The sequence below is a fragment of the Bufo bufo genome, chromosome 3, assembly GCF_905171765.1.
Source record: "Bufo bufo chromosome 3, aBufBuf1.1, whole genome shotgun sequence".
Lineage (NCBI taxonomy): Eukaryota > Metazoa > Chordata > Amphibia > Anura > Bufonidae > Bufo > Bufo bufo.
Window position 1 is genome coordinate 638,263 of NC_053391.1, and position 25,972 is coordinate 664,234.

Sequence of the window (25,972 nt, forward strand, 5' to 3'; positions counted from 1 at the left end):
GGAATGGAGACTGGGCTCCCAATTCCCAAAAAATCATGCTGCTGCTGGGGGGCAGGAACAACTACCTCTGCCCCCTGTAACTCAGCCTGCCGCTGGGGAGGGAGGACGCTGCTCTCCTCTCCCTGCATTTCACACTGCCTTCCCGGCATATCACTCTGCTGCTGGGGGGCAGGAACAACTACCTCTGCCCCCTGTAACTCAGCCTGCCGCTGGGAGGGAGGACACTGCTCTCCTCTCCCTGCACTTCACACTGCTGCTGGGGAATGGAGACTGGGCTCCCAATTCCCTGCAATTCACACTGCCGCTGGGGAATGGAGACTGGGCTCCCAATTCCCTGCTGGACACTCTGCCGCTGGGGAGGGGAGACTGAGCTCTCTCTGTCCCGCAACTGTAATTTCCGATGGAGGTCCACCCAACGTGGCAGCTGACCGTCACCTTCTGCCCGGTATAGTAGGGTCTTGAACACTAGACTCCTCACGAACTTCACGTATTTCACAGCTGGATTGGGTCCGAAGAAGTTCAGCCGCAACCACATCATACGGTCAAATTCCTCGACAGAGTATCTGTACTCCACTGCTGGTTCCATCCTGGTGCTTTTAGGGTCGCTGTACTGAGACATGCGTTGCCCTTAAGTTGTAAAATCCAAAGAAATGGTGTCTCCTGTAGCTGTCCTTCTGGCTGTAGGAACGATCCCGCTGCTTGCCACCAATGTAACGGACCGTTTCAGCAGACAAGGGGTTAAAATCCGTTTAGGCGATGTGCCCCTTTCTGAGAGACAGGCTCAGCTACTGCAGAACACCAAACTCCCGAACTGGATACAAAGTAGCACTCCAAACTGGAACCTCACGAATAGCTCCTAGCAGACGAACAGGAATCAGCTTACAATCCTGGCAGTCAGTCCCTAACAGCATACAGCGGATCCCCCCAATAACGAGACAAGGCTCCGTGTTGAGGGTCAAGCAGTGGTCTGACTGTACTTCTTCACGTACAGCCTCTTTTATTCATAAACCACAAACATAGTACTGCCCACAGGGTTTTGAAATGCAACCAATCAGTAATTTACAACACATACAATGTAAGTACAGCAACAAATCGTTCACACCCCCAGAGGACCAGAATGAAGACTGTGACATAGGACAACATATCCCCACAATGCATCATGGTCTCCTCCTCTCTGTCCCGGAGACAACCTGAGGAGCAATCCAATTATCTCTCAGGACAAAGGGAGATCGCCAATACACATGTGAGGACAACAGGACAGACATCACCATTTAAGCACACAATGGGACAATGGCACAATAGAAACACACCCAGCATTTCCTCCCAAGCTGACAAGTTACACTTTATTATAAATTGTTACAACTTTGTGAGTTTACATTGTCCATACATATAACTTACATCAATTTAAACAGTATAACTTTGGGACAAACCTATCCAAAATTCACTTGAATAGGTTCAGGGGTTTAAAAGTTAGTATATGGCCCATAATCCTGGGGCAAGAGGCCTGCAGCCAGTCCTCTCCAAAACCCAGTGGCGAGGTTGGTTTCGCCACACATGCGTGTCGTGCCTGTCTTATTATGGTTGTCCATGCGTGTCTTGCCTGTCTTATTATGGCTGTCCATGCGTGTCGTGCCTGTCTTATTATGGCTGTCCATGCGTGTCGTGCCTGTCTTATTATGGCTGTCCATGCGTGTCTTGCCTGTCTTATTATGGCTGTCTATGCATAAGACCAGGCAATTATCTGAGTTCTATGACTTTAGCAGGTTGTGTGATGCCACGATGTCCACAGCACATCAATATCTGTGGTCACAAATCCATCCAGTCACAGAGGACAGAAGAAACGTGGCAGACGTCTCCTATGTGAGCGCTGGGACCGACCTATCGTGGACTGCTCCGTGTCATTGGGAGGGTGTACATAGTAATGGGTCAGCTACTGTTGTCCTGTACAAAGTATGTTGTCTCAGTCTTGCCCCTTTTCTGCCCACACAGGTTGCAGGGACACTGGCACGATCCCTCTCTAGACGACCCCATCCCCCAGGAGTACATTCTGTACTTGCTTCCCAGTGGACCGCTGGCGGCATCCCTGCAGGATTTCCAGGTTGAGAGCCTCAGGCTGTGCGGGAAGAACAGAGCTCATGGCCGCTTCCCCCATGTCACACTCAGTGACTTCTTCACGGTGAGATCTTAGACCTTCACAGTCATCAGACTAAGGCCTCATGCACACGACCGTGGTGTGTTTAGCTGTCCACAAATCGCAGATCCGCAAAACACGGATGGCATCTGTGCGCATTCCGCAATTTGCGGAACGGCACGGACAGCCTTCAAAATAAATGCCTATTCTTGTCCGCAAAGCGCGGACAAGTATAGGACCTGTTTTATTTTTTTCACGGGGGCACGAAACAGAGAAACGGATGCGGACAGCACACGGAGTGCTGTCCACATCTTTTGCGGCCCCATTGAAGTGAATGGGTCCGCATCCGAGCTGCCAAAACGGCGGCTCGGATGCGGACCAAAACAACTGCCATGTGCATGAGGCCTAAGGATCTATTCACACGTCCGCAAAATGGGTCCGCATCCGTTCCGCAATTTTGCGGAACAGGTGTGGACCCATTAATTTTCAATGGGGCTGGAATACGCTGTCTACATCCGCATTTGCAGATCCGCACTTCGGTTCCGCAAAAAAATAGAACATGTCCTATTCTTGTCCGCAACTGCGGACAAGAAAAGGCATTTTCTATGAGAGCGCCGGCAATGTGCGGATCGCAAAATGCAGAACGCACATTGCCGGTGTCCGTGTTTTACAGATTCGCAAAACACATACGGACGTGTGAATGGACCCTAAGCGTGCAGGAAGACAGGTCTATAAACCGGTGGTGGCTAGATATTAGATGATGCCTGGCAGGTAGAGTAGATGTGGATGTCTGCCCATTATTATTATTATTAAAGCGCCATTCATTCCATAGCGCTGTACATATGATAAGCGGTGCACATACATAATACAGACAAGTGCACTAAGCAGGAACAAGCCGAGTTACAGACTGGTACAGACGGAGAGAGGGCCCTGCCCGCGAGGGCTTACGATCTACATGGTACGGGAGAAGGACACAGTAGGTGCGGGTGAAGCAGGTCATGGCGGTATAGAGGCAGCAGGGTCACTAGATGTAGGCTTGTCTGAAGAGGTGGGTTTTCAGGTTTCTTCTGAATGATTCCACTTTGGGTAGAGAGGTCCAGAGTGTGGCCATTGTCAGATCACCATGAAGCTTCCTGCTGGGTGACAGATACATGTTGTCAGGCAGCCAGGGAGACAGACGCAGTCTCACCGGAAGCATGTCACCACGCAAAGAACTTGTGTCTCTCATTCTCCCAGGTCATCTCCGGCGTGACATCCCTCACCCCTCACTGGCCATGAGAGACTGGGTGTCGCCCCCGGAGGGTGGAGCTAGTAAAGGTTTGCGCTGTACGACTGCACATCACTCTGTGGGATCCATTCCGGATCTTGGTGCTGCTGGGAGATGGGAACGCCGTCATTCCCAGCGCTGACGCTGGTCAGGGGACCCGAGACCCTGGAACCCCTAGCATCAGCGGTTGTCAGAGAACCTCTGTTGTCATGTCTCCTGACTTGGACATTTGGTGGGAGGTTCCTTCCTCTGCATACTCTCAGCCCTCACCTGTGCTTCCCTGGACTGAGGGTGGAGATTGGGTGTATCCTCAGCAGTGTCAGGTGATCTGTGGAGGGCTATGTAAACTGCTGATTATTCAGTTACTTCCCTGGTTCTAGATCTAAAGGGTATCTGGTGAGTGGTTTCTCTGGTGGTTGACTCTGGCTCTGGACCTGAAGCTATCTAGTGAGTGGTTTCTCTGTTGGTTGACTCTGGACCTGAAGCTTTCTGGTGAGTGGTTTCTCTAGTGGTTGACTCTGGCTCTGGACCTGAAGCTATCTAGTGAATAGTTTATCTGGTGGTTGACTCTGGCTCTGAACCTGAAGCTATCTGGTGAGTGGTTTCTCTAGTGGTTGACTCTGGCTCTGGACCTGAAGCTATCTAGTGAGTGGTTTCTCTGGTGGTTGACTCTGGCTCTGGACCTGAAGCTATCTAGTGAGTGGTTTCTCTGGTGGTTGACTCTGGATCTGGACCTGAAGCTATCTGGTGAGTGGTTTCTCTAGTGGTTGACTCTGGCTCTGAACCTGTAGCTATCTGGTGAATGGTTTCTCTGGTGGTTGGCTCTGGACCTGAAGCTGAGTCAATCTGGTGAGTGGTTTCTCTAGTGGTTGACTCTGGCTCTGGACCTGTAGCTATCCTAAGGACTGGTCATCAATATGAAGAAACCAGTAGAACCTCTTGAAGTTGCTCCTAATACTGTGCCCCCCATGACCACAAACACTATACTATACTATACTATACTATACACCCCCACTGCCCTCATTAGTAATAGTGCCCTCAATAGTGATAATACTTCCCAAGAGTGCCCCCATTAGTAGAGGTGGGTTTTCAGGTTTCTTCTGAAGGATTCCACTTTGGGTAGAGAGGTCCAGAGTGTGGCCATTGTCAGATCACCATGAGGCTTCCTGCTGGGTGACAGATACATGTTGTCAGGCAGCCAGGGAGACAGACGCAGTCTCACCGGAAGCATGTCACCATGCAAAGAACTTGTGTCTCTCATTCTCCCAGGTCATCTCCGGCGTGACATCCCTCACCCCTCGCTGGCCATGAGAGACTGGGTGTCGCCCCCGGATGGTGGAGCTAGTAAAGGTTTGCGCCGTACGACTGCACATCACTCTGTGGGATCCATTCCGGATCTTGGTGCTGCTGGGAGATGGGAACGCCGTCATTCCCAGCGCTGACGCTGGTCAGGGGACCCGAGACCCTGGAACCCCTAGCATCAGCGGTTGTCAGAGAACCTCTGTTGTCATGTCTCCTGACTTGGACATTTGGTGGGAGGTTCCTTCCTCTGCATACTCTCAGCCCTCACCTGTGCTTCCCTGGACTGAGGGTGGAGATTGGGTGTATCCTCAGCAGTGTCAGGTGATCTGTGGAGGGCTATGTAAACTGCTGATTATTCAGTTACTTCCCTGGTTTTAGATCTAATGGGAATATCTGGTGAGTGGTTTCTCTGGTGGTTGACTCTGGCTCTGGACCTGAAGCTTTCTAGTGAGTGGTTTCTCTGGTGGTTGACTCTGGACCTGAAGCTTTCTGGTGAGTGGTTTCTCTAGTGGTTGACTCTGGCTCTGGACCTGAAGCTATCTAGTGAATAGTTTATCTGGTGGTTGACTCTGGCTCTGAACCTGAAGCTATCTGGTGAGTGGTTTCTCTAGTGGTTGACTCTGGCTCTGGACCTGAAGCTATCTAGTGAGTGGTTTCTCTGGTGGTTGACTCTGGCTCTGGACCTGAAGCTATCTAGTGAGTGGTTTCTCTGGTGGTTGACTCTGGACCTGAAGCTTTCTGGTGAGTGGTTTCTCTAGTGGTTGACTCTGGCTCTGGACCTGAAGCTATCTAGTGAGTGGTTTCTCTGGTGGTTGACTCTGGCTCTGGACCTGAAGCTATCTAGTGAGTGGTTTCTCTGGTGGTTGACTCTGGCTCTGGACCTGAAGCTATCTGGTGAGTGGTTTCTCTAGTGGTTGACTCTGGCTCTGAACCTGTAGCTATCTGGTGAATGGTTTCTCTGGTGGTTGGCTCTGGACCTGAAGCTGAGTCAATCTGGTGAGTGGTTTCTCTAGTGGTTGACTCTGGCTCTGGACCTGTAGCTATCCTAAGGACTGGTCATCAATATGAAGAAACCAGTATAACCTCTTGAAGTTGCTCCTAATACTGTGCCTTCCATGACCACAAACACTATACTATACTATACTATACACCCCCACTGCCCTCATTAGTAATAGTGCCCTCAATAGTGATAATACTTCCCAAGAGTGCCCCCATTAGTAGAAATGCCCTCTATATTGCGTCAAAGAATAATAATGCCCCTACAGTACTTTAGTAGTAATAATATAACCATAATAGAGTTGCACCGGGTATCGAAGTAACAATGCTTTTAGACCCGGATTGATTCGATACCGGGTTTTACTATTTTCCATACTAGTGATCTCTGTAATGGGGACCCCTTTGCTTGGCTTTCCTTCCTTTGAGGGATCTCTGGCTTTCACTGTGTTGAAGACCCATAACTGGGGCTCCATGGTTATTTTGCATATTACTATTTTCCATACTGTACAGCCCAGTATCAGAGAACATGACACCCACCGCGCGCCATGTTGTCCTCAGCAGCACCGTGGAGAAGGAGTCCCTACCTCCCCACTGTGCCGCTGCTGCCACCAATGAGAAGAGGGGAGGGGCTGTGGCCACTGCGCCACCAATGAGAAGAGCAGTGAGGAGGAGGGGAGGGGCTGTGGCCACTGCGCCACCAATGAGAAGAGGGGAGGGGCTGTGGCCACTGCGCCACCAATGAGAAGAGCAGTGAGGAGGAGGGGAGGGGCTGTGGCCACTGCGCCACCAATGAGAAGAGCAGTGAGGAGGAGAGGAGGGGCTGTGCCCACTGCGCCACCAATGAGAAGAGCAGTGAGGAGGAGGGGAGGGGCTGTGGCCACTGCGCCACCAATAAATTAAATTTATCCCTAAATACAAATGTAGGCTGTGGATGCCCGCTGCGGTATCGCATACCCAGCACCCAGTCTCACTAACGGGAAGCGGCATTCCCGCAAACTGCGGCAATTAACCCCTCAGGTGTGGCACCCGAGGAGTTAATTGACGGGGATCACAGCACCTGGTCATAGAGGCCGGGTATGTAATACCGCCGCCTGCACCCACAGCCTACATTTTATATTTATATTAACAGTATTACAAATTATTCATTATAATCATGGGTGGAGCATTCCCCTCCTCCTCATTGGTGGCAGCTTCCGATCGGATTCCCAGCAGTGAAATCTCGAGGCTCCAATTGGTTACCATGGCAGCCAGGACGCTGCTGAAGCCATCCATGGTCGCCATGGTAAGCTCCCTGCCTCAGTGTACGCAAAGCCAGGGACAGTGTGAGCTCTATGTGTGTGAATAGGACAAGGGTTCGAGCCCCTAAGGGGGGCTAATGGTTATTAAACAAAAAGTTTTAAAAAAAAAACACCAAAATATTAATTTTAATTCCCCTTTTCCCAATTTTACATATAAAATATATTTCGCGTATCGCCACATCCGAAAAAGTCCAAACTATTAAGAAATATCTCCTAAGCGGTGAACGCCATAACAGGGAAAAAAAATAAAAACGCACAATTCACCATTTTTCAGTCACCTTATCCCCCAAAAAATAGGATAGGACTGTTCTATTATGAGCCGGACGTTCCATTAAATGCAGAATATACGCAGCGTTTTTTGTGTTTTATTTTTTTTGTGTGGTATCGATTATCGCAATACTTTTTCATGGTATCGAAATCGAATCAAAATTTTGGTATCGTGACAACCCTAAACCAGAAATCTCCCAGTGGCTCTAATGTCCCCCTGTAGTGCCCCCCACTAGTTCCACAATATAAATCCACCCTTCATAGTGCCAGTATATATATAATGCTCCCCCCCATAGTGCCAGTATATATATAATGCTCCCCCCCCCCCCATAGTGCCAGTATATATATAATGCTCCTCCATTCCCCCCCAGTAGTGCCAGTATATATATAATGCCCCCCCCCCCCATGGTGCCAGTATATATAATGCTCCCCCCCCATAGTGCCAGTATATATATAATCCCCCCCCCCCCATAGTGCCAGTGTATATATAATGCTCCTCCATTCCCCCCCAGTAGTGCCAGTGTATATATAATGCTACCCCCCCCCATGGTGCCAGTATATATAATGCTCCCCCCCCATAGTGCCAGTATATATATAATGCTCCCCCCCCATAGTGCCAGTGTATATATAATGCTGCTCCATTCCCCCCAGTAGTGCCAGTGTATATATAATGCTCCTCCATTCCCCCCAAGTAGTGCCAGTGTATATATAATGCTCCCCCCCCCATAGTGCCAGTATATATATAATGCTCCCCCCCATAGTGCCAGTATATATATAATGCTCCCCCCCCCCATAGTGCCAGTGTATATATAATGCTCCTCCATTCCCCCCAGTAGTGGCAGTGTATATATCATGCTGCTCCATTCCCCCCCCAGTAGTGCCAGTGTATATATAATGCTCCTCCATTCCCCCCAGTAGTGCCAGTGTATACATAATGCCCCCCCCCCATAGTGCCAGTGTATATATAATGCTCCCCCCCATAGTGCCAGTGTATATATAATGCTGCTCCATTCCCCCCCAGTAGTGCCAGTGTATATATAATGCTCCTCCATTCCCCCCCAGTAGTGCCAGTATATATATAATGCTCCCCCCCATAGTGCCAGTATATATATAATGCTCCCCCCCCATAGTGCCAGTGTATATATAATGCTCCTCCATTCCCCCCAGTAGTGCCAGTGTATATATAATGCTCCTCTATTCCCCCCAGTAGTGCCAGTGTATATATCATGCTGCTCCATTCCCCCCCAGTAGTGCCAGTGTATATATAATGCTCCTCCATTCCCCCCAGTAGTGCCAGTGTATACATAATGCCCCCCCCATAGTGCCAGTATATATATAATGCTCCCCCCCCATAGTGCCAGTGTATATATAATGCTCCTCCATTCCCCCCCAGTAGTGCCAGTGTATATATAATGCCCCCCCATAGTGCCAGTGTATACATAATGCTCCTCCATTCCCCCCAGTAGTGCCAGTGTATATATAATGCCCCCCCCCCCATAGTGCCAGTGTATATATAATGCTCCTCCATTCCCCCCAGTAGTGCCAGTGTATATATAATGCTCCCCCCCCATAGTGCCAGTGTATACATAATGCTCCTCCATTCCCCCCAGTAGTGCCAGTGTATATATAATGCTCCCCCCCCATAGTGCCAGTGTATACATAATGCTCCTCCATTCCCCCAGTAGTGCCAGTGTATATATAATGCTCCTCCATTCCCCCCAGTAGTGCCAGTGTATATATAATGCTCCTCCATTCCCCCCCAGTAGTGCCAGTGTATATATAATGCGCCTCCATTCCCCCCCCAGTAGTGCCAGTGTATATATAATGCTCCTCCATTCCCCCCAGTAGTGCCAGTGTATATATAATGCGCCTCCATTCCCCCCAGTAGTGCCAGTGTATATATAATGCTGCTCCATTCCCCCCAGTAGTGCCAGTGTATATATAATGCTGCTCCATTCCCCCCCAGTAGTGCCAGTGTGTATATAATGCTGCTCCATTCCCCCCAGTAGTGCCAGTGTATATATAATGCTCCTCCATTCCCCCCAGTAGTGCCAGTGTATATATAATGCTCCTCCATTCCCCCCAGTAGTGCCAGTGTATATATAATGCTCCTCCATTCCCCCCCAGTAGTGCCAGTGTATATATAATGCTCCCCCCCATAGTGCCAGTGTATACATAATGCTCCTCCATTCCCCCAGTAGTGCCAGTGTATATATGATGCTCCTCCATTCCCCCCAGTAGTGCCAGTGTATATATAATGCTCCTCCATTCCCCCCCAGTAGTGCCAGTGTATATATAATGCGCCTCCATTCCCCCCCCAGTAGTGCCAGTGTATATATAATGCTCCTCCATTCCCCCCAGTAGTGCCAGTGTATATATAATGCGCCTCCATTCCCCCCAGTAGTGCCAGTGTATATATAATGCTCCTCCATTCCCCCCAGTAGTGCCAGTGTGTATATAATGCTCCTCCATTCCCCCCCAGTAGTGCCAGTGTGTATATAATGCTCCTCCATTCCCCCCCAGTAGTGCCAGTGTATATATAATGCTCCTCCATTCCCCCCAGTAGTGCCAGTGTATATATAATGCTCCTCCATTCCCCCCAGTAGTGCCAGTGTATATATAATGCTCCTCCATTCCCCCCCAGTAGTGCCAGTGTATATATAATGCTCCCCCCCATAGTGCCAGTGTATACATAATGCTCCTCCATTCCCCCAGTAGTGCCAGTGTATATATGATGCTCCTCCATTCCCCCCAGTAGTGCCAGTGTATATATAATGCTCCTCCATTCCCCCCCAGTAGTGCCAGTGTATATATAATGCGCCTCCATTCCCCCCCCAGTAGTGCCAGTGTATATATAATGCTCCTCCATTCCCCCCAGTAGTGCCAGTGTATATATAATGCGCCTCCATTCCCCCCAGTAGTGCCAGTGTATATATAATGCTGCTCCATTCCCCCCAGTAGTGCCAGTGTATATATAATGCTGCTCCATTCCCCCCCAGTAGTGCCAGTGTGTATATAATGCTGCTCCATTCCCCCCAGTAGTGCCAGTGTATATATAATGCTCCTCCATTCCCCCCCAGTAGTGCCAGTGTATATATAATGCTCCTCCATTCCCCCCAGTAGTGCCAGTGTATATATAATGCTCCTCCATTCCCCCCAGTAGTGCCAGTGTATATATAATGCTCCTCCATTCCCCCCCAGTAGTGCCAGTGTATATATAATGCTCCCCCCCCCATAGTGCCAGTGTATACATAATGCTCCTCCATTCCCCCAGTAGTGCCAGTGTATATATGATGCTCCTCCATTCCCCCCAGTAGTGCCAGTGTATATATAATGCTCCTCCATTCCCCCCCAGTAGTGCCAGTGTATATATAATGCGCCTCCATTCCCCCCCCAGTAGTGCCAGTGTATATATAATGCTCCTCCATTCCCCCCAGTAGTGCCAGTGTATATATAATGCGCCTCCATTCCCCCCAGTAGTGCCAGTGTATATATAATGCTGCTCCATTCCCCCCAGTAGTGCCAGTGTATATATAATGCTGCTCCATTCCCCCCCAGTAGTGCCAGTGTGTATATAATGCTGCTCCATTCCCCCCAGTAGTGCCAGTGTATATATAATGCTCCTCCATTCCCCCCCAGTAGTGCCAGTGTATATATAATGCTCCTCCATTCCCCCCAGTAGTGCCAGTGTATATATAATGCTCCTCCATTCCCCCCAGTAGTGCCAGTGTATATATAATGCTCCTCCATTCCCCCCCAGTAGTGCCAGTGTATATATAATGCTCCCCCCCATAGTGCCAGTGTATACATAATGCTCCTCCATTCCCCCCCAGTAGTGCCAGTGTATATATAATGCTCCTCCATTCCCCCCAGTAGTGCCAGTGTATATATAATGCTCCTCCATTCCCCCCCAGTAGTGCCAGTGTATATATAATGCTGCTCCATTCCCCCCCAGTAGTGCCAGTGTATATATAATGCTCCTCCATTCCCCCCCATAGTGCCAGTGTATATATAATGCTCCTCCATCCCCCCCCAGTAGTGCCAGTGTATATATAATGCTGCTCCATTCCCCCCAGTAGTGCCAGTGTGTATATAATGCTCCTCCATTCCCCCCCAGTAGTGCCAGTGTATATATAATGCTGCTCCATTTCCCCAGTAGTGCCAGTGTATATATAATGCTCCTCCATTCCCCCCCAGTAGTGCCAGTGCATATATAATGCTCCTCCATTCCCCCAGTAGTGCCAGTGTATATATGATGCTCCTCCATTCCCCCCCAGTAGTGCCAGTGTATATATAATGCTCCTCCATTCCCCCCCAGTAGTGCCAGTGTATATATGATGCTCCTCCATTCCCCCCAGTAGTGCCAGTGTATATATAATGCTCCTCCATTCCCCCCCAGTAGTGCCAGTGTATATATGATGCTCCTCCATTACCCCCAGTAGTGCCAGTGTATATATAATGCTCCTCCATTCCCCCCAGTAGTGCCAGTGTGTATATAATGCTCCTCCATTCCCCCCAGTAGTGCCAGTGTATACATAATGCCCCCCCCCCCCCCCATAGTGCCAGTTAGGGCTGCAGATATCGACTATTTTTGTAATAGAATACTCGATCAGTTAATCCAGCGATTAATCGAGTACTCTAATAACAAAACACTAATTAAAAGAACGCTTTTCTTTATAAAAACAAATCAGCCACCCCCCCCCCAGTGCCACCATCTCCCCTCCTAGCCATGCCCCCAGCGGCAGTACTTACCTTTCCTGTAGGGGCGCCGCTCCACAGCTCCTTCTTCTTTTTCTCCGCACGCTGCACTGCCGTCCTGACATCACACATAGGGCTGAAACGATTACTCATTGAATCGAGTAATTCAACACAAAAATCATCGATGCAATTTTTTTGCATTGAGGATTTGTTTGTGTCATGTGACCATGGAGCGGGATTGAAGCGCTTGCTGTTACTTACCGATCCGTGGTCACCTGCCGGCCGTACTGCACTGCACTGCACTGGATCCTGATACATCGTCAGGTCATAGTGCATGTAAGCGCGCACTATGACACTATGCAGCGCGCTGAGAAGAGGAGGAGGGAGCTGTGGAGCCCCTACATGAAAGGTATGTATTTTATTCTACTGGCGCTGGGGACATACCACTGAAGGGGGACAGCCGGCAATGGATGGCATGGAGGGGGTGATAGTGCGAGCTTACGTGCACTACATCCTGACGATGTGTCAGGATACAGTGCAGCGCGGTACAGGCCAGCGGGTGACCACGGAGCGGTTAGTAAGAGCAAGCGCTTCAGTCCCGCTCCGTGGTCGCATGACACAAACAAAAGATTTGCATCGAGGGTTTTTTTGTCAAATTACTCAATTCAATAGAGTAATCATTTCAGCCTTAGTGCCAGTATATATTGTAGGAGTCCGATCCGCCCTGAGGAAAATGGGTCCGGAAGATGATATTGAGGCGTTCCTGACGGTGTTCGAAAGAACCGCGGAGCAAGAGAGGCTGCCATTGGAACAGTGGGGCGAGGTGGTGGCGCCTTTTCTGGTGGGGGACGCACAAAAGGCCTATTTTGACCTCAGCCGCGATGAGGCCAAGGACTATGAGAGGCTAAAAAGTGAGGTGTTGGCCAGGTTGGGGGTAAACACCTATGTGCGAGCGCACAGGGTGTATCAGTGGGTGTTTGCCGAGTCCCGACCCACCCGGTCACAAGCCTATGACTTACTTCACCTAGTAAAAAAATGGCTTCAGCCTGAAATATTGTGCCCTTCTCAGATGGTTGAAAGGGTCGTGGTCGACAGGTTCGTGCGTACCCTCCCGAGAGCCATACAGCGCTGGGTGGGACAAGGCGATCCAGGCAACCTGGAACAACTGGTTAGCCTGGTGGAGAGGTATATGGCCACTCAGGATTTGGTGCGGGACTCAGCGGTACTACCGAAGTCACGTCAGCCCCCGTTGCCGACCCGGGATCCTGAAAAAGGGATCCCACCTCATAAGGAGGGGAGTGGATCTCCAGTCCATGGGAGGAATACCCTGGGGAGGAGGGAGGCTGCGAGGATCAGATGTTGGCATTGTCAGGGTTGGGGACATGTGGCAGCCAACTGCCCTAGGGCATCCGAACCCATGGACTGCGGGTTCGCTCGCCGGTCCTCTTTTTATGCCCAACCGGTGTATATAGCTGACCCCCTGCTGGCTGCGGACACCCCTCCGTTGTGTGATGTTGTTGTCAATGGTCACTCCGTGCAGGCCCTGCTGGACTCTGGGAGCCTGGTAACTCTGGTCCATGAATCGCTGGTAACGGAAAAACTCCCAGATAGGCGAACCCTTACCATTGTCTGTATACATGGGGATCGCCGGGAGTATCCTACCACTAAGGTTACCCTGGCGGTGTGTGGGAAGGAGGTACCACATGTCGTCGGAGTGGGGAGACGGCTCCCTTATGCCGCAATATTGGGAAGGGACTTTCCCCTGTTCTGGACTTTGTGGAGGAACAGGTTGCCTACCTGTGGGGAAGAAAAATGTCCGGGTCCCGAGCCCGAGGACCCCGAGGCAGGGGCCCCAGCTGTAGGGGTCACCATAGGGGAGGTAGAGTGTAACCCTGACCGGTTTCCCCTAGAAGTATTGGCGGGTGAGACAGTAGAAAGTTCGTCTATCCTGGATCTGGGGGTACCCCGAGAAACCTTCGGGACCGCACAGCTCCAGGATTCGACGTTATTGCGGGCTAGAGAAGGTGTGTCGGTGATTAATGGCGTTGCCCAGCGTCCCGGCGCCGATACCGTATTTCCTCACCTGGCCTATAACCAGGACCTGTTATATAGGGTAGACAAGGTGAGGCAGGAGGTGGTGGAACAACTCGTGGTGCCCCAGCCTTACCGGCGAATGGTCTTGGATTTAGCGCATGCGCATGTGTTGGGTGGTCATCTGGGGGTTAAGAAAACGCTGGAGCGAATTCTACAACGGTTCTATTGGCCTGGGATTTATGAGGAAGTCCGGAGGTTCTGTCAGTCCTGTCCAGTGTCCTGTCAGTCCTGTCAGGTGACTAGCCCCCACCCTCAGTATCGCAGTCCACTGGTACCTATGCCCATTATAGAGGTGCCCTTCGAAAGGATCGCCATGGATCTGGTAGGCCCCATTATTAAGTCAGCCCGAGGTCACCAACACATACTGGTAGTGTTAGACTATGCCACTCGCTATCCGGAGGCGGTCCCATTGCGACATACGTCGGCCAAGGTAATAGCTAAAGAGCTTATGAGTATGTTCGCCCGGGTGGGGATACCAAAGGAGATTCTGACGGACCAGGGGACACCCTTTATGTCCAAAATAACAAAGGAATTGTGTAAGCTATTAAATATAAAACACCTGCACACGTCCGTCTACCATCCCCAAACCGATGGGTTAGTAGAACGGTTTAATAAGACCCTGAAGTCCATGCTAAAAAGAGTCGTGGCTAAGGACGGGAGAGATTGGGACTTACTGTTGCCCTATGTTTTGTTTGCGGTACGGGAAGTGCCCCAGGCGTCCACGGGGTTCTCGCCCTTTGAGTTGTTATATGGGCGACATCCCCGTGGACTACTGGACATCGCTAAGGAGGCATGGGAGCAACAGCCTACGCCTCATAAAAGTGTGATAGAACACATAGGAAAAATGCAGGACCGAATAGGGGTCGTGTTGCCGATCGTCCGGGAGCACATGGAAGCGGCACAACTGGCCCAGAGTCGGGTATATAACCGGTCCGCCCGGGTAAGGACATTTCACCCGGGTGACCGAGTTCTTGTACTCGTGCCCACGGTCGAGAGTAAATTCCTGGCCCGGTGGCAAGGACCCTATGAAGTTAAGGAGAAAGTGGGCCCAGTTGATTACAGGATATACCAGCCAGGGCGGCGGAAGCCCGAACAGGTATATCATGTGAATCTACTAAAACCTTGGAGAGACAGAGAGAATTTGTTTGGAGACAGCCCGCCCTCTGTCTGGACGGCAGGGAGTGACCCGGGGTCACCAGGTGTTCCGGAGAACGCCGCTGGGGTGACGATAGGGGACGGACTGTCGACCAAACAGGCACAAGAGGTGAGAGAGTTCGTTAGTCAGAATAGGGACGTATTCTCTGACCTTCCTGGACGTACCACCTTGATCGAGCATGACATTGTCACCGAGCCCCGGGTGAAAGTCCACCTAAGACCATACCGAGTACCGGAGGCTCGGCGACAGGCCATTTCGCAGGAGGTAAGATCGATGCTACGTCTAGGGGTCATAGAAGAGTCAAAGAGCGAGTGGGCTAGCCCGATTGTCCTTATTCCCAAACCGGATGGTTCATTACGGTTCTGTAATGATTTTAGGAAATTAAATGAGGTATCAAAATTTGACGCCTATCCCATGCCTCGGGTGGACGAGTTGATAGAGCGGCTGGGAAAAGCCCGGTATTTTTCGATCCTAGATCTCACGAAGGGCTACTGGCAGGTACCTCTGACGGAGGCGGCAAAGGAGAAGACGGCCTTTGTCACCCCGGAGGGGCTTTTTCAGTATAGGGTGTTGCCTTTTGGGTTGCATGGCGCTCTCGCTACGTTCCAGCGTCTGATGGATGTCGTCCTTAAGCCCCATCACCAGTATACCTCCGCGTATCTGGATGATATAGTCGTGTTTAGCCCGGACTGGGAGGGTCATTTGTCAAAACTTCAGGCAGTGATAGATTCTCTAAGGAAGGCGGGGTTGACTGCCAACCCAAAAAAATGCTCGGTGGGCCTAGAGGAAGCTCGCTATTTGGGGTATGTGATTGGACGCGGAGTCATTAGGCCCCAAGTGAATAAAGTTGAAGCAATCCGGAATTGGCCCAGGCCTCGTACGTCCAAGCAAGTACGGTCATTTTTGGGCCTGATTGGGTACTACATGAGGTTCATTCCCCATTTTGCCACCTTGGCAGCCCCGTTAACCGGCCTCTTGAAGGGTAGAAAGTCGGTGATGGTTCGCTGGGGGGAGCAGGAGGAGGAGGCGTTCTCCCGTTTGAAGTCGGCCCTATGTGAGTCCCCGGTTCTGGTGACGCCCGACTTCAAGCGGGAGTTTGTAGTTCAAACAGATGCCTCGGGAGTAGGACTAGGGGCTGTGCTTTCCCAGGAGCTCAACGGGGAAGAGCACCCCGTGGTTTTTCTAAGCCGCAAGCTTACCCCAGCAGAAACCCGGTATAGCATTGTGGAGAGAGAGTGCCTCGCCATCAAGTGGGCACTCGAGTCTCTCAGATATTACCTTCTGGGGAGAAGGTTCCGTCTGGTGACCGACCACTCCCCTCTCCAGTGGATGAGTCGAGCTAAGGAGGGGAGCGTTCGGGTCACCAGGTGGTTCTTGTCCCTCCAGAACTTTAAGTTCACTGTTGAGCACAGGGCCGGCCGCTTACAGGGGAACGCAGATGCCCTGTCCCGGGTACACTGCTGTGCATGTGTTCACCCCCTCAGGCTTGAACAGTATGTTCAAGCCCTCAGGGGTGAACAAAGGGGGGGGGATATGTAGGAGAGTCCCCGGAATAATAATGGACGGACGATACGTGCCACCAGAGGTCCTGGCCTCGGTGGAGTAAGAACCGGATCATTGCGGTTACAGCGGCGAATGCTGCTGGCGCAGCGTGTCCGGGCCGGTTTTTACTGGGAACAGGTAAAGAGTTGGGGGGGTGCCTGTTCCCCACGGCCAGCCCAGGTTTTTGGTGGAGCTGGGCCTTTAAAGAACCCAGCCTGCTGATGATGGGGGTGGGGTGTGTCTTGCTGTGCTGGAGATTTCCACAGACAGAGTCAGTGCTGGTGAAGGAGAGTCTGGGCGCAGCACACATTGAAGGATAGTCCTGGGACCTGTGGTGCTACGAGCCGAAGTGGCTCTGGCCTGAGGGAGACAAAGGCAGGTAGCCTACAAGCCTGCAGAAACTGCTGTGGTCTGTCCAAAACAAGGTGACTCAAACCTGCTGTTTATTTTCTATGGAAGGACTTTTGTTTTATGCACTATGTGGATATGCACCTGTGTGGTCTGCACATTGCCTGTTATGCCTTTGGTGTGAATAAAGTCACGGTGAACCACAAAGACTGTCTGTGATTGCCTCAATACTGCCGCCGCTACCGTAGCCTACCACGAGCACATCCCCACAGTATATATAATGTTCCCCAGTAGTGCCAGTGTATATATAATGCGCCTCCATTCCCCCCAGTAGTGCCAGTGTATATATGATGCGCCTCCATTCCCCCCAGTAGTGCCAGTGTATATATAATGCTCCTCCATTCCCCCCCAGTAGTGCCAGTGTATATATAATGCTCCTCCATTCCCCCCCAGTAGTGCCAGTGTATATATAATGCGCCTCCATTCCCCCCCAGTAGTGCCAGTGTATATATAATGCTCCTCCATTCCCCCCAGTAGTGCCAGTGTATATATAATGCTGCTCCATTCCCCCCCAGTAGTGCCAGTGTATATATAATGCTCCTCCATTCCCCCCAGTAGTGCCAGTGTATATATAATGCTGCTCCATTCCCCCCCAGTAGTGCCAGTGTATATATAATGCTGCTCCATTCCCCCCCATAGTGCCAGTGTATATATAATGCGCCTCCATTCCCCCCCAGTAGTGCCAGTGTATATATAATGCTGCTCCATCCCCCCAGTAGTGCCAGAGTATATATAATGCTGCTCCATTCCCCCCAGTAGTGCCAGTGTATATATAATGCTGCTCCATTCCCCCCCAGTAGTGCCAGTGTATATATAATGCTGCTCCATTCCCCCCCAGTAGTGCCAGTGTATATATAATGCTCCTCCATTCCCCCCAGTAGTGCCAGTGTATATATAATGCTCCTCCATTCCCCCCAGTAGTGCCAGTGTATATATCATGCTCCTCCATTCCCCCCAGTAGTGCCAGTGTATATATAATGCGCCTCCATTCCCCCCAGTAGTGCCAGTGTATATATAATGCTGCTCCATTCCCCCCCATAGTGCCAGCGTATATATAATGCTCCTCCATTCCCCCCAGTAGTGCCAGTGTATATATCATGCTCCTCCATTCCCCCCAGTAGTGCCAGTGTATATATAATGCGCCTCCATTCCCCCCAGTAGTGCCAGTGTATATATAATGCTGCTCCATTCCCCCCCCAGTAGTGCCAGTGTATATATAATGCTCCTCCATTCCCCCAGTAGTGCCAGTGTATATATAATGCTCCTCCATTCCCCCCCAGTAGTGCCAGTGTATATATAATGCGCCTCCATTCCCCCCAGTAGTGCCAGTGTATATATAATGCTCCTCCATTCCCCCCCAGTAGTGCCAGTGTATATATAATGCTGCTCCATCCCCCCAGTAGTGCCAGAGTATATATAATGCTGCTCCATTCCCCCCAGTAGTGCCAGTGTATATATAATGCTGCTCCATTCCCCCCCAGTAGTGCCAGTGTATATATAATGCTGCTCCATTCCCCCCCAGTAGTGCCAGTGTATATATAATGCTCCTCCATTCCCCCCAGTAGTGCCAGTGTATATATAATGCTCCTCCATTCCCCCCCAGTAGTGCCAGTGTATATATAATGCGCCTCCATTCCCCCCCATAGTGCCAGTGTATATATAATGCGCCTCCATTCCCCCCCAGTAGTGCCAGTGTATATATAATGCTGCTCCATCCCCCCAGTAGTGCCAGAGTATATATAATGCTGCTCCATTCCCCCCAGTAGTGCCAGTGTATATATAATGCTGCTCCATTCCCCCCCAGTAGTGCCAGTGTATATATAATGCTGCTCCATTCCCCCCCAGTAGTGCCAGTGTATATATAATGCTCCTCCATTCCCCCCAGTAGTGCCAGTGTATATATAATGCTCCTCCATTCCCCCCAGTAGTGCCAGTGTATATATCATGCTCCTCCATTCCCCCCAGTAGTGCCAGTGTATATATAATGCGCCTCCATTCCCCCCAGTAGTGCCAGTGTATATATAATGCTGCTCCATTCCCCCCCATAGTGCCAGCGTATATATAATGCTCCTCCATTCCCCCCAGTAGTGCCAGTGTATATATCATGCTCCTCCATTCCCCCCAGTAGTGCCAGTGTATATATAATGCGCCTCCATTCCCCCCAGTAGTGCCAGTGTATATATAATGCTGCTCCATTCCCCCCCCAGTAGTGCCAGTGTATATATAATGCTCCTCCATTCCCCCCAGTAGTGCCAGTGTATATATAATGCGCCTCCATTCCCCCCAGTAGTGCCAGTGTATATATAATGCTGCTCCATTCCCCCCAGTAGTGCCAGTGTATATATAATGCTCCTCCATTCCCCCCAGTAGTGCCAGTGTATATATAATGCTGCTCCATTCCCCCCAGTAGTGCCAGTGTATATATAATGCTGCTCCATTCCCCCCAGTCGTGCCAGTGTGTATATAATGCTGCTCCATTCCCCCCAGTAGTGCCAGTGTATATATAATGCTGCTCCATTCCCCCCAGTAGTGCCAGTGTATATATAATGCGCCTCCATTCCCCCCCCCCCCCCATAGTGCCAGTGTATATATAATGCTGCTCCATTCCCCCCCAGTAGTGCCAGTGTATATATAATGCTGCTCCATTCCCCCCCAGTAGTGCCAGTGTATATATAATGCTCCTCCATTCCCCCCCCCAGTAGTGCCAGTGTATATATAATGCTGCTCCATTCCCCCCCAGTAGTGCCAGTGTATATATAATGCTCCTCCATTCCCCCCAGTAGTGCCAGTGTATATATAATGCTCCTCCATTCCCCCCAGTAGTGCCAGTGTATATATAATGCTCCTCCATTCCCCCCAGTAGTGCCAGTGTATATATAATGCTCCTCCATTCCCCCCAGTAGTGCCAGTGTATATATAATGCTCCTCCATTCCCCCCCAGTAGTGCCAGTGTATATATAATGCTCCTCCATTCCCCCCAGTAGTGCCAGTGTATATATAATGCTCCTCCATTCCCCCCCAGTAGTGCCAGTGTATATATAATGCTCCTCCATTCCCCCCCAGTAGTGCCAGTGTATATATAATGCTCCTCCATCCCCCCAGTAGTGCCAGTGTATATATAATGCTCCTCCATCCCCCCAGTAGTGCCAGTGTATATATAATGCTCCTCCATTCCCCCCCAGTAGTGCCAGTGTATATATAATGCTGCTCCATCCCCCCCAGGAGTGCCAGTGTATATATAATGCTGCTCCATTCCCCCCCCCAGTAGTGCCAGTGTATATATAATGCTGCTCCGTTCCCCCCCCCAGTAGTGCCAGTATATATATAATGCTCCCCCCCATAGTGCCAGTGTATATATAATGCTCCTCCATTCCTGCCAATAGTGCCAGTGTATATATAATGCTCCTCCATTCCCCCCAGTAGTGCCAGTGTATACATAATGCCCCCCCCATAGTGCCAGTGTATATATAATGCTCCTCCATTCCCCCCAGTAGTGCCAGTGTATACATAATGCCCCCCCCCCCCCATAGTGCCAGTGTATATATAATGCTCCTCCATTCCCCCCAGTAGTGCCAGTATATATATAATGCTCCCCCCCCATAGTGCCAGTGTATATATAATGCTCCTCCATTCCCCCCCAGTAGTGCCAGTGTATATATAATGCGCCTCCATTCCCCCCAGTAGTGCCAGTGTATATATAATGCTCCTCCATTCCCCCAGTAGTGCCAGTGTATATATAATGCTCCTCCATTCCCCCCAGTAGTGCCAGTGTATACATAATGCTCCTCCATTCCCCCCAGTAGTGCCAGTGTATACATAATGCCCCCCCCCATAGTGCCAGTGTATATATAATGCTCCTCCATTCCCCCCAGTAGTGCCAGTATATATATAATGCTCCCCCCCCCATAGTGCCAGTGTATATATAATGCTCCTCCATTCCCCCCCAGTAGTGCCAGTGTATATATAATGCGCCTCCATTCCCCCCAGTAGTGCCAGTGTATATATAATGCTCCTCCATTCCCCCCCCCCCCCATAGAGCCAGTGTATATATAATGCTGCTCCATTCCCCCCAGTAGTGCCAGTGTATACATAATGCTCCTCCATCCCCCCAGTAGTGCCAGTGTATACATAATGCCCCCCCCATAGTGCCAGTGTATACATAATGCCCCCCCCCCCATAGTGCCAGTGTATATATAATGCTCCTCCATTCCCCCCAGTAGTGCCAGTATATATATAATGCTCCCCCCCCCATAGTGCCAGTGTATATATAATGCTCCTCCATTCCCCCCCAGTAGTGCCAGTGTATATATAATGCGCCTCCATTCCCCCCCAGTAGTGCCAGTGTATATATAATGCTGCTCCATTCCCCCAGTAGTGCCAGTGTATATATAATGCTCCTCCATTCCCCCCCAGTAGTGCCAGTGTATATATAATGCTCCTCCATTCCCCCCCAGTAGTGCCAGTGTATATATAATGCTCCTCCATTCCCCCCAGTAGTGCCAGTGTATATATAATGCTCCTCCATTCCCCCCAGTAGTGCCAGTGTATATATAATGCGCCTCCATTCCCCCCAGTAGTGCCAGTGTATATATAATGCTCCTCCATTCCCCCCATAGTGCCAGTGTATACATAATGCCCCCCCCCCCCCATAGTGCCAGTGTATATATAATGCTCCTCCATTCCCCCCAGTAGTGCCAGTATATATATAATGCTCCCCCCCATAGTGCCAGTGTATATATAATGCTCCTCCATTCCCCCCCAGTAGTGCCAGTGTATATATAATGCTCCTCCATTCCCCCAGTAGTGCCAGTGTATATATAATGCTCCTCCATTCCCCCCAGTAGTGCCAGTGTATATATAATGCTCCTCCATTCCCCCCAGTAGTGCCAGTGTATATATAATGCTCCTCCATTCCCCCCAGTAGTGCCAGTGTATATATAATGCTCCTCCATTCCCCCCAGTAGTGCCAGTGTATATATAATGCTCCTCCATTCCCCCCAGTAGTGCCAGTGTATATATAATGCTCCTCCATTCCCCCCAGTAGTGCCAGTGTATATATAATGCTCCTCCATTCCCCCCAGTAGTGCCAGTGTATATATAATGCTCCTCCATTCCCCCCAGTAGTGCCAGTGTATATATAATGCTCCTCCATTCCCCCCAGTAGTGCCAGTGTATATATAATGCTCCTCCATTCCCCCCAGTAGTGCCAGTGTATATATAATGCTCCTCCATTCCCCCCAGTAGTGCCAGTGTATATATAATGCTCCTCCATTCCCCCCCAGTAGTGCCAGTGTATATATAATGCTCCTCCATTCCCCCCAGTAGTGCCAGTGTATATATAATGCTCCTCCGATCCCCCCAGTAGTGCCAGTGTATATATAATGCTCCTCCATTCCCCCCAGTAGTGCCAGTGTATACATAATGCCCCCCCCCCCCCATAGTGCCAGTTAGGGCTGCAGATATCGACTATTTTTGTAATAGAATACTCGATCAGTTAATCCAGCGATTAATCGAGTACTCTAATAACAAAACACTAATTAAAAGAACGCTTTTCTTTATAAAAACAAATCAGCCACCCCCCCCCCCCCCCCCAGTGCCACCATCTCCCCTCCTAGCCATGCCCCCAGCGGCAGTACTTACCTTTCCTGTAGGGGCGCCGCTCCACAGCTCCTTCTTCTTTTTCTCCGCACGCTGCACTGCCGTCCTGACATCACACATAGGGCTGAAACGATTACTCATTGAATCGAGTAATTCAACACAAAAATCATCGATGCAATTTTTTTTGCATTGAGGATTTGTTTGTGTCATGTGACCATGGAGCGGGATTGAAGCGCTTGCTATTACTTACCGCTCCGTGGTCACCTGCCGGCCGTACTGCACTGCACTGCACTGCACTGGATCCTGATACATCGTCAGGTCATAGTGCATGTAAGCGCGCACTATGACACTATGCAGCGCGCCGAGAAGAGGAGGAAGGAGCTGTGGAGCCCCTACATGAAAGGTATGTATTTTATTCTACTGGCGCTGGGGACATACCCCTGAAGGGGGACAGCCGGCAATGGATGGCATGGAGGGGGTGATAGTGCGAGCTTACGTGCACTACATCCTGACGATGTGTCAGGATACAGTGCAGCGCGGTACAGGCCAGCGGGTGACCACGGAGCGGTTAGTAAGAGCAAGCGCTTCACTCCCGCTCCCTGGTCGCATGACACAAACCAAAAATTTGCATCGAGGGTTTTTTTGTCAAATTACTCAATTCAATAGAGTAATCATTTCAGCCTTAGTGCCAGTATATATATATATATATAATGTTCCCCAGTAGTGCCAGTGTATATATAATGCTGCTCCATTCCCCCCAGTAGTGCCAGTGTATATATAATGCTCCTCCATTCCCCCCAGTAGTGCCAGTGTATATATAATGCTCCTCCATTCCCTCCAGTAGTGCCAGTGTATATATAATGCTCCTCCATTCCCCCCCAGTAGTGCCAGTGTATATATAATGCTGCTCCATTCCCCCCCAGTAGTGCCAGTGTATATATAATGCCCCCCCCCATAGTGCCAGTGTATATATAATGCCCCCCCCCCCATAGTGCCAGTGTATATATAATGCTCCTCCATTCCCCCCAGTAGTGCCAGTGTGTATATAATGCTCCTCCATTCCCCCCCAGTAGTGCCAGTGTATATATAATGCGCCTCCATTCCCCCCCCAGTAGTGCCAGTGTATATATAATGCGCCTCCATTCCCCCCCCAGTAGTGCCAGTGTATATATAATGCTCCTCCATTCCCCCCAGTAGTGCCAGTGTATATATAATGCTCCTCCATTCCCCCCCAGTAGTGCCAGTGTATATATAATGCTCCTCCATTCCCCCCCAGTAGTGCCAGTGTATATATAATGCCCCCCCCCCATAGTGCCAGTGTATATATAATGCCCCCCCCCCCCCCATAGTGCCAGTGTATATATAATACTCCTCCATTCCCCCCAGTAGTGCCAGTGTGTATATAATGCTCCTCCATTCCCCCCCAGTAGTGCCAGTGTATATATAATGCGCCTCCATTCCCCCCCCAGTAGTGCCAGTGTATATATAATGCTCCTCCATTCCCCCCAGTAGTGCCAGTGTATATATAATGCTCCTCCATTCCCCCCAGTAGTGCCAGTGTATATATAATGCTCCTCCATTCCCCCCAGTAGTGGCAGTGTATATATCATGCTCCTCCATTCCCCCCAGTAGTGCCAGTGTATATATAATGCGCCTCCATTCCCCCCAGTAGTGCCAGTGTATATATAATGCTGCTCCATTTCCCCAGTAGTGCCAGTGTATATATAATGCTCCTCCATTCCCCCCAGTAGTGCCAGTGTATATATAATGCTCCTCCATTCCCCCCAGTAGTGCCAGTGTATATATAATGCTCCTCCATTCCCCCCCCCAGTAGTGCCAGTGTATATATAATGCTGCTCCATTCCCCCCCATAGTGCCAGTATATATATAATGCTCCCCCCCATAGTGCCAGTGTATATATAATGCTCCTCCATTCCCCCCAGTAGTGCCAGTGTATATATAATGCTCCTCCATTCCCCCCAGTAGTGCCAGTATATATATAATGCTCCCCCCCCATAGTGCCAGTGTATATATAATGCTCCTCCATTCCCCCCCAGTAGTGCCAGTGTATATATAATGCGCCTCCATTCCCCCCAGTAGTGCCAGTGTATATATAATGCTCCTCCATTCCCCCCAGTAGTGCCAGTGTATACATAATGCTCCTCCATTCCCCCCAGTAGTGCCAGTGTATATATAATGCTGCTCCATTCCCCCCAGTAGTGCCAGTGTATATATAATGCCCCCCCCCATAGTGCCAGTGTATACATAATGCCCCCCCCCCATAGTGCCAGTGTATACATAATGCCCCCCCCCCCATAGTGCCAGTGTATATATAATGCTCCTCCATTCCCCCCCAGTAGTGCCAGTGTATATATAATGCTCCTCCATTTCCCCCCAGTAGTGCCAGTGTATATATAATGCGCCTCCATTCCCCCCCAGTAGTGCCAGTGTATATATAATGCTCCTCCATTCCCCCCCAGTAGTGCCAGTGTATATATAATGCTCCTCCATTCCCCCCCAGTAGTGCCAGTGTATATATAATGCTCCTCCATTCCCCCCCAGTAGTGCCAGTGTATATATAATGCTCCTCCATTCCCCCCCAGTAGTGCCAGTGTATATATAATGCTCCTCCATTCCCCCCCAGTAGTGCCAGTGTATATATAATGCTGCTCCATTCCCCCAGTAGTGCCAGTGTATATATAATGCGCCTCCATTCCCCCCCAGTAGTGCCAGTGTATATATAATGCTCCTCCATTCCCCCCAGTAGTGCCAGTGTATATATAATGCTCCTCCATTCCCCCCAGTAGTGCCAGTGTATATATAATGCTCCTCCATTCCCCCCCAGTAGTGCCAGTGTATATATAATGCTCCTCCATTCCCCCCAGTAGTGCCAGTGTGTATATAATGCTCCTCCATTCCCCCCAGTAGTGCCAGTGTATATATAATGCTCCTCCATTCCCCCCAGTAGTGCCAGTGTGTATATAATGCTCCTCCATTCCCCCCAGTAGTGCCAGTGTATATATAATGCTCCTCCATTCCCCCCAGTAGTGCCAGTGTATATATAATGCTCCTCCATTCCCCCCAGTAGTGCCAGTGTATATATAATGCTCCTCCGATCCCCCCAGTAGTGCCAGTGTATATATAATGCTCCTCCATTCCCCCCAGTAGTGCCAGTGTATACATAATCCCCCCCCCCCCCCATAGTGCCAGTTAGG

The 25,972-nt window shown here is 50.3% G+C and overlaps 1 protein-coding gene across 3 annotated transcripts in view; it reads left to right on the forward strand.

The window, feature by feature from the left end:
• The window catches only part of UBASH3A (ubiquitin associated and SH3 domain containing A), a 698,439-nt gene that overhangs the window by 582,264 nt on the left and 90,203 nt on the right, over positions 1-25,972 (forward strand). For all 3 annotated transcript variants that reach the window (XM_040422705.1, XM_040422706.1, XM_040422707.1), the window contains one exon: positions 1,990-2,176. In XM_040422705.1, coding sequence (XP_040278639.1) covers positions 1,990-2,176 — 187 coding nt within the window. The remainder of the gene's footprint in view (positions 1-1,989; positions 2,177-25,972) is intronic.